The 9,857-nt window shown below is 40.3% G+C and overlaps 1 protein-coding gene across 1 annotated transcript in view; it reads left to right on the forward strand.

Annotated features, from left to right (window-relative positions):
• GNB1 (G protein subunit beta 1) overlaps nt 1-9,857 on the forward strand; it is a 116,476-nt gene that overhangs the window by 85,198 nt on the left and 21,421 nt on the right. Inside the window, exons 4-5 of the mRNA XM_069079621.1 lie at nt 1,274-1,312; nt 4,576-4,682. Coding sequence (XP_068935722.1) covers nt 1,274-1,312; nt 4,576-4,682 — 146 coding nt within the window. The remainder of the gene's footprint in view (nt 1-1,273; nt 1,313-4,575; nt 4,683-9,857) is intronic.

Below are 9,857 nucleotides of genomic sequence, written 5' to 3' on the forward strand. Positions count from 1 at the left end.
GCATTTTTAGGTTTCTGTTCTGAGAATTGTATACTGTAGAGCCTTCAAAAAGTCAGCAAAATATTAGCTTAGATTCACTGTTTGAAATGAAAGTATTTGAAGCAATCTCGTTTTGTGTGTATAAATTGCTTGTTTTAATTTTTTTAATAATGGAATTGCCCTGCATAGAATCACAGTTTGTCTCAAGCATCTCCCTTATAGTCCTTTCAGTTTGCAGACACTTCACATATTAAATAAACTCTCCTATTCTCCATTTCTTACTTTATCAAAATACTAGGTTCCTTTCAGAGCTCAGCTCAGTTTTAAAAGGCACAAAATGTCAGCTACAGCATCTTTGGAACAGTTATCAAACAGAATTATTTAACGGGACAGCCTCACTGCTTATAAAAATTATTACAGAAAACTCATGTCTTAAAAACTTGTGTCTTAAAATACACAATTCCTCCTTTGGTGCCTTATTTTGTTATGGAGGTGATTTGGAGTTCCAGTCAGCATTCATCAGGTGCCTACCTACTGTGTGCTGAGCACTGACAGACGTGAAAAAAGAGGACAGTGTCTTCCCTCAAGGGGCTTACATTTTGATGGGGGGAGAAGGGTGGGAGACGGGGGACAGTGTAGGGAAGGTCAAGGGAAGAAAAGCCGAACGGGGTGCAGCCAGGTAGGAAATAAAGAGCTAGGTTTCCAGAGGCGTGGGGCACTAGTGGAAAGTGAAGACTAGACCAGGAAACAAGGCCTGGCTGCTCCTCCCAAGCCAGAAAGGCTTCTCCTACATGGAGAGCCTGGCACCGACAGGGGAGAAGACCCCGCTTCCATAGAGATAGGTGGCCATTTAGTTCACGGCAGTAGGGAATTTAATCTATTGTGCTTTTAGAGAATATAGTTGAGTGAAAAAAAAATCTTCCAGCTGAGGTGTTCTGCCATTCACTGTGTGTGCCTCTCTGTTAACTCTCTTTGCTCACCTGTAAAATAGTCTGACCCTACAGAACTCGTGGTATGGTCTTGAGAGTCTGGTGAATGTAGATGTGAAGGTACTTTTAAAAAGGTACAAGTGCCCTGTATAACATGGTGACTGGAGGCTTGGTTGGTGTATTAGCAGCCTTGGCATTACTAGAGCTTAGAGTTGGGGCTGCTGCTAGAGATCACCTTGCCTTATAATGAACACTGAGGGACCCTTTCTGAAGTTTGCTCAAGAACCTGACATTTCAATTAAATTTGTGCCTTTTCTTTCCTCTTCACTTCCCCCCCCCCAACCTCCCCCTTTTCTCCCTTGCAGGATGCTAGAAAAGCTTGTGCAGATGCAACTTTGTCCCAGGTAAGAATTTGTTTAATTCCCCTGGTTTGTAGGTTGGGTTATAACTTAACAGTTCTTTTACTGACACAGAACTTTTGGAGTCAGCTGCTTTTGTACTGAGGGATTGGTGCATGTCTTTTTTTTTTCTTTTTTTTGCTTTTGCTTTTTGGAGGAGGGAAGGCAGGGCAATTGGGGGCTAAGTGACTTGCCCGAGGTCACACAGCTAGTAAGTGCTAAGTGTCTGAGTGAGATCGGATTTGAACTCGGGTCTTCCTGACTCCAGGGCCGGTGCTCTATTCACTGCACCACCTCGCCACCCCGATGATTGTCTTTCAGATGGTGCTGGTGATGTTTTGGGCCTAGTATTATTAGGTTTATCCAAAAATATATTTTCTGTGATGTCATCTGATTCCTTTTTTGTATGAGAATCTGCTAATTGAGTGAGAGGTTAGTTTTCAGAGAGGGGATTATGGGATTAAACACAGTGTTTTGGTTTTGACATGATGCTCAGGCCATTCCCCATATTAAGTGAAAGATGACACCTACTTTAAAAATCATTGGTAGTTCAGAAATGTACCCGTTATAATTCTGATACTTACACATCTTTGATGCATCCTCCTCTGTAAATAGGCTCCATATTTACATCAACATGTGTTGATTTTTTAGTTTTTTTTTGGAATCTGGAATATATTTATATTTCTTGACTTGATATATTTCTTGATCACTAAACTAAGATCTTTTGACAGAGTTCAGAGAGAAAGCAGAATTTGTTACCCAAACATTTTTGTTGAATAATTGTTACATGAAGACAGCAAGCTATCAAATGTTTTCTATAAAAGCTGAATTATAAATTGTCCTGAAATCAGGATACTTTAGACTGACAGACTGAATTATTTAGTACATTACTAGAAATGTAATAATGCTTTTGCTTTGACTGATAGTTTGTGGACTAGTTAGAGTTGAATAGTGGTTGAAACATTGATCATTTTCTCACTTAAAACTTGAAATATATAAAGGTAGTCTTCTAACTACAAAATTTAAATCTTACTAACTTTGAACTTCTGCTAATTCATTTCAGAACTGAAATTTACCATGAAATTTATCATAAAAAAGATATTTGGGTACAAATGTAGCACATGAATAGAATTTTAAGCAGAATATTGAACAAGCATTTTGTATTTGTATCCCTAGTCTCCAGCACAGTGTAGAAACTGTGAAAATGCTTGCTGATTGAAGCATTCAATGCCTGTTGTGTCAAGCAGTGCAACTTTTGAGACTATGTTTAAACCACTTTAAGAAGAAAATTCTACATGTTTCAGAAATGCCATTTATATATGTGCGTAGTTAACCGACTAATCGCAAATTATTCCTAACTAGTTCTTAAATGCAAGTCCCTTAAATATCTGCAAAGAAGTTCAGTCAGAGTTACTTTCTTTACAAAGAGGGATCTGTTATGGAGGAGGGAGGCATATTTTATCTGTAATGAAACTTTAAAGTTAAATATTCTCTATCTCAGTCTAACCTTCCTACCAGTTGATACAAATTCATGAAGTTTTACTGTAGAATGTAAAACTTATAAAACAGTTTAACAAATTTTCATTCATAGAAAAATAATTTATAAAAAGTAATCCCCTGTCATAGAAATAGTCATGAAAAGTTGTAGCACTCTTAGTAGATCTTTTCCGAGCTGAGTCTTTAACCTTCTATCCAAGGCCCAAAGAACTCATCCAATAATGAAGGAAAAAATATATTCATCCTTCCCTAGCGTGTGGCTGATGGATTTTAAATTGTTTTATTGCTTTTTGGGAATTCCTTTAAATGGAGTTGAACAGTAGGGAGAGATAACAGATCCACAATTATAGAGACTAATCAAAATTATCAAGTGCACACTTGCATTTTTTTTTTCTAATTGGTAGTAAAAAGATTGCTAAGCTAGGGCAGATGTAGAGCCAGCAGGTGTTTGGTCAGTATGTTCTGTCTGCTCCGTGAGCCCCTTATATGAGGACAAGTACTACTGAGGTGAAGTACTTGCTTTCTAGAAGCTTACAGTAGTTGAGGGGAAAGACTAACCCCTGGTGGACTAATTAACAGACTATCAGGAGTGGAGAACCTGCAGCCTCGAGGGCACATGTGGCCTTCCTTGGGTACAGCCTTTGGACTGAGTCCAAGTTGTAAGGAATAGATTCTTTTATTAATATATAAGATATAATACTGTCTGGTGCAGGGTATGAGTCCGTAAGTATGACTGGAATTCAGAAATCTAAGGGAAAAGCCAGGGATTGAGTTCAGTTTTGACAGAGGAGAAGGATTAGAGAGAGCAAACACAGGCCAATTCATTCCCACCGATGCAGCTGCTGTGTGCCAGGACCTTGTTTGAGGTTCTGGGAATACAGAGACACAAACTACCAACTCCCTCCCCCTGAGACAGCCATCATTTATGGGGTACCTGCTCTGTGCTATACCCTAGCTAGGGATAGACTAAGGGGGAACAGTCCCTACCCTGGAGAAGTTTCCCTTCTAGTGGAGACGCATTTATATGCTAATAGTTCAACTTTAACTGAGATAGTGTTAATGGTAGGTAATTGTAAGGGGAGGGGAAGGGCATTAGCCACTGGACCAGATCCTAGTAGACTTCACAGAGGTGGGTGGCCACACTCTCCGTTCTTAGAAACTGCTGAGCAAAGATTATAATCCCAGGGTGGCCGGAGCAGTTTGTGCAAATACACATGGCCAGAAGGTGGAATATTGGTTCTATCTGGCTAGAATGTAGTATGTGTGGAGGAATAATTTGAAATGAAAATGGAAAGATAGGTTGGTGCTGGTTTGAGGAGAATGTCAGCCAAGCTGAGAAATGTTTATTTTATCCCAGGGATAGAAGGGAACCACAGCATTGTTTTTTGTTTTGTTGTGTTTTTTCAGCAGAGGTTTGGCAAGGTCAGACCTGTGCCTTAAAATGATTTTGTGGGCAGTGTGAATGATTAATTGGAGAAGGGAAAGATTAGAAGCAAAGAGTGCAATTTGGAACCCGTTGCGGTATTTCTGGTGAGATGTCAGGACTTCAACTAGTATGTTGTTAAGTAGAGACAAGGGTAGAAGCAAGAAATATCGTGAAGGTAGTATTGACAAGACTTGACCAGTTGGATGTTGCCAAAGGGCAAAAGGTAACCCAAGAGCACAGATAAAGGAGAGTCAGCCTGGAATATTCATTCCTAGAGTGAAGTTGTGATTAGGTCATAGGCTCTTACACTCTCCCAGTTGTGATTTAGAACCACTTTCTTTTGTAGATCACAGCCAACATTGATCCAGTGGGTCGGATCCAAATGCGCACCAGAAGAACGCTGAGGGGGCACTTGGCTAAAATTTATGCAATGCATTGGGGCACTGATTCCAGGTATGTATGGCTGTGATCAGAACTGTTTGTTGTCATTCTCAACTCTTTACTGTCTCTCTCCCTGCCTCCCCACTCCCCCTCCTACCACATCCAGTGGGTTTCCATGTCCCATCCAATCTACCTTCCCAACACCTCTCATCTCTCCACTTCCTTCCTCTGGTACTGCCTCACCTGGTGCCACAGGTGTCTCCCCTCTAGTCCTCCCTCACTTCTAATCCAGCTTCCTTCAAGTGCAGGTCTGACCCTTTCATCCCACTTAGTCATTCAACTCCAGCGGCCCTCTCTTAGCCCCAGGAACAAGAAATAAAACTTTTAAAGCTCTTTATGCCCTGGCCCTTTCCTGCCTTCCCAGTCTTGTCACACCTTGCTTCCTAAAATTGAGTGACAGTGGCCTCCTTGTTTGACACCCCATTTTCTGCCTCCACAGCTGTTCACTAGCTGTCCAGACCTGCCCCCTCCCCCCCATCTCCTAGCTTCCTTAAAGACCCAGCTAAGCCCATCTTCTGTAAGAAGCCTTTCCTGATTCCTCTTAGTGCTGTTCTACTACATATGCAGGTATCTTGTTTTGTTTTTTTTTTTAGTTATTCACATGTTGTCTCCCCTCAGGTTTTACTTCAAAAGAAGAATTACTCTTGTTTGCCTCTCTGTGTGTTAGTCCTTAACATAGTTCTTTGTAGGCGCTTAATAAATGCCTGTTGAGGGGCAGCTAGGTGGTACAGTTGAGTAAAAGCGCCGGCCCCAGAGTCAGGAGGACCCAAGTTCGGTTCTGGCCTCAGACACTTAACACCCACACAAAATAACTGGCCATGTGACCTTGGGCAAATTACTTAACCCCAATTGCCCTCCAAAAAGAAAAAAAATGCCTGTTGAATTGAATTATCACCTCAGAATTAAGCTGAGCCAGTTTCTGAACAAGTTCTGATGTTGAAGATCTGGACACTGGAGAGAGGTCAGGTGCAGTGAACAGCCACCTCCTGCCAGACTCCCTGTTGTCTGAGGTGATTGCCACATGTCGTCTTCCTCAGCCTAAGAATCTGAGGTAATGCTAAGATTCTGCTCAGGTGCTATAGAAATCATGCTTGGCTGGAGGTTGGACTAGATGGTCACTAAGAACCCTTCTGGTTAATGTTCCATGTTCATTTTCTCTTTTTCTTCCATCAGAAGGAAATTTCTAATTAATAATGACATTACATACATATTACCCTCTATCCTTTTAAAGCCAGCATTTATCTTCTTTTTTTAATCTTTTATTTATCCCACACTGGCCCATCCATTAACCTCTTGTCCTCGGATCCTTTCTTTCAGGTTCCTCTCTGTACCATCCAAATCTGTCAGGTCTCTGCAGCTTGTTAGTGCAGTGGATAAAGTGTTGGACTTGAGTCAGAAAGATCTGAGTTCAGATTGAGCCCCAGATATTTAGTTGTGTGACCCTGGGCAAGTCACTTAACCTCTCTGCCTGAGTTTCCTCAATTGTAAAATGAAGGTTATAACACACCTGCCTCCCAGGGTTTTTGTAAGGATCCGATGAGATAATATCTGTAAAAGCTCTTGGCCCTATGCCGGGCACATAATAGGAGCTTAAGAAATTTTTCCTTTCTTCTCCACCCCCCCTCCCTCCCCCGTGTCCTTCCATCTTTGCAGCTTCTTGAGGTTTCATCTCTTACCCTTCCTGGTACAGTGATTCAGAGATTCACACTCTTCTGTAAACACTGCACTGTGCTTGGTGGTCTTTATCCTGCATATGTCAATGTATGGATTCTGCAGTAATCTGTCTCATTGTTTAGCTGCATTAAATCTTTTCATTGGTAATCTCAATATGTGGTCTTTGCTTCATTTATAACAGCATATTTTATCATCCTGCATGCTAATTGATCCTGTAATGATGACAAGGGGTTCGAAAGTCAAAATAAAGAGGAAACTCAGTGGCAGTATCAGTAATTGATTTGAGTATATTTACGTCATTAGAGTTGGTCTTAATTCTGCTGTTATTTCAAAATCCTAAGCATTGTACTTGTGCTTTCTAACCCTTAGGGTCGGTCCATCCATGTTTGTATTCTCAGGATCAGCATTCAGAGTTTTGGGAAGTTTCCCAGAAACATCCTGAGTTTGTCTAAACTTCTCATCTATAATAAAATCTGTTATTTTGTTATATTTGATGTTATCCAGGAGTGAACTCTACAAGATTCTCTGAGAGTCCTAGATTAATACTCTTGAGTTTAAGAATTGATATTCAACATGACATTCTTGAAGAAAAAGTTAAAATATGTTCAGTAGAGGCATTAAAATGAGGATAGGAATCATGAATTTGAGAAAATTTTCTCACCATAGTCTTTTCTTCCCAGAACAAAATTTAATCTATTGATGTTCATTTTAGTCCAGGATTTCAATATACAGATAATATTTGAGACTGATATTAAATGTTTTTAGGAAAGTCATTTAGAATTTATCAGGCCTGCACTGTGGTCACATTTATATTTGCAATTTTATAATAATGCTCTGAAAATCAGGGGGGAAAGCTTAACTTTTAGACCTGAACTTAATATATTCTCTTTAAGTATAACCTTTCACGTCTGGCAGCCTGACTTGAGCATGAATTACCCTTGGCATTTTCAAAATCTTGAATAAATGGAATGGAAATAGGGTCATCCACCAAAAATTGTCAGACTGGTTCATGGGTTAGCAAATCAGTGAAGCCCAGGGCAGGTTAGAAATAGCAAATTAGAAGTTAAACCAGGGGTTCTTAATCTTTTTTGTGTCATTGAATCTTTTGGCAGTCTGATGAAGCCCATCTCAGTAATAATGAAAATGTATAAAATAGAGAGGATTTCAAAGGAAATCAATGATATTGAAATAAACATGTAAAAAAAATTTTTCTCCATCCCAGTTCACAGGCCCCCTGAAATCCATCCATGGTCCCCAGGTTAAGAGCCCATGAGCTAGAATGGTAAGCACAGGAGCCAGTAATCTTACATACACAGTGATGTAGTTAGGGCTTTGGTCCTTAAATTAAACAGACTCAGGTGACTGGTTTTTTTTTTCCCCCAAGTACTTGTGTCAACCTTTTGCATTTTTTCCCTCCCTTTGATATACTGGTATGTTAACTCTTACTTGCTCATGTGTCTGTGTAATGATCACTTTTAACTTCTCATTTTTATCTCTCTGGATGGGTGGTCGGTTAAGGAGGTTGGAAGAAAAGAAAATAAATACAGCCTCTTTCTTCAGGAACCTTCTGATCCAGGGTAGAAAACATGTATGGTAGTCATATACCAAACATAGTATAATAGTAAATACTGTTGTGAGAATTGTGGTTAGGAGTGGTCAGGGAAGAGGAGGGTTCATGGAGTACACACTATGGAAGCTGGACCTTGGAGAATTCCTCTGATTTGTAGGGAGGAGAGGGGCAGACCCTGAACAAAAAGTAAGGCTATGATAAGGACATAGGCCTTACTGAAGAAGCAGCAGTGGGACCCACAGTTTGATGCTTGTCTGGGAATAAATGTGAAGGCTAGTGAAATGGGAGCCCTGGACTTCAATCGAGGAGGACTGGATTCAGGTTCTGCCTTACATGATCATGGACAAATCACATACTCCTCAGAGCTGTTTTCTCATCTAAAGAATGGGCATAATCATACTTGACTTACCACACAGGGGAACAAAAATACTATTTATTATTCATTGTCTAATAACCAGACTTTTTTAGAATTATGTGTAAATTAAGACTAAGTAGGCTGTGAGGAAACTAATTAGTAAGTACAGGAATTTAAACTTCAGTTTTGCCTGATAAGCCTTTTTTATTTGCTTACAATGTTCATTATAGGGCTGCCAGCTAATCTGAATTCTGGATCAGTGAGATGTTTTGGGTAGTGTCCATTAAAATTGGTTGTAGCGTATAAGCTTATGAATTTAGATGTGGAGTTCATCCATGTTTGTTATTTTACAGGTGAGGAAACTGAGGTCCCAAAAGGCTAAAGTCTTAAATACTTCTCAAATATAGTTTCCTGATTGGGATTAGCAGAAGTGTCTTTCCTCACCTTCAAGAGGGATAAAGAGATTAGGATCTTCTTCCCTCTTTAGTTAGTCAGCAAGCATTAAGGGTGTTTCTAATCATTAGACAGTTACTAAAGGTAACCTTCCTGATCTAATGAAAATGAGCTGATTTTCTCTCTTTAGGTCATCTTAATTCTCAGCACTGTGCTTATAAGTAAGGTTATAGAATTATATCAGCCACAAGAGAAGATTAATTTAAAAAGACAGAGTGACAGTATTATACCTGTATGTAGAAATAGGTTTGGTATTTTTGTGCCTGAGCTAAGGAAAAATTACATTAAAATTTTATTTGGTGGAGACATATACTTTGTCTTTTTGATATGCTGACTAATAGAGAAGGTCCTCATACTCCATAGAGATTAGTTGGAAGGACTGGAGATGTGGATCATCTAGAGGAACTCTGAGGGGAAGGAGAAGGCTAGGGACAGGAAGAAGGAAGATGGGTCATCAGACACTTAAGTGGCCAGGGGAGACAAGGAGCTGTGCCAAGTGTGCACAGAAGAGGAGATGACAGATACAGGAAAATGAATGCAGAGGGAACAAATGCCAGGCGGTTAAAGGGGGTGCCAGTGATAGGTCAGGAAACGTCAAATGCAGAAGGAGGTGTTTGAGATGTCGCATGAAGGAAGAGTAGTAGATGTCTGTGGGTGCAATTGGAGGGGCAGGGGGCCACGGTGCACAGAGGACCGTGCTTCGAGTCCAGAAGACCTGAGTTTAAATCTGACCCCAGATACTCATTATAGGGGTGATGCTGGGCAAGTTATTTAACCTCTGTAAGCCTGTTTCCTCAGCTGTAAAATGGGCATAATAACAGCACCTGGTTCACAGGATTGTCGTGAAGGTGAAATATTTGTAAGCACTATATAAATGTTAGCTATCATCATGATTATTCTCTGAGACAGAGATGGGAAAAGTGAGGCCAATTTGGCTATCTAGACAGAAAAGTGAGGATGGTAGGGCCCAGTTGTGAAGGGGTTTAAATGCCAAGCAGAGTTTATATTTTATCCCAGAAGCAATTATTGAGTAGAAAATGCCTACTCAGGAAAATCTGGCAATTAGAGTAGATGGTGGAGGGGAGCTGAGCTGGAGGCAGGGACACCACGTGTAAGCTACCATTGTAATAACTTT

The sequence above is a fragment of the Petaurus breviceps genome, unplaced genomic scaffold, assembly GCF_028583685.1.
Source record: "Petaurus breviceps papuanus isolate PSGF00001 unplaced genomic scaffold, PetGlider_PUasm1.0 91041, whole genome shotgun sequence".
NCBI lineage: Eukaryota > Metazoa > Chordata > Mammalia > Diprotodontia > Petauridae > Petaurus > Petaurus breviceps.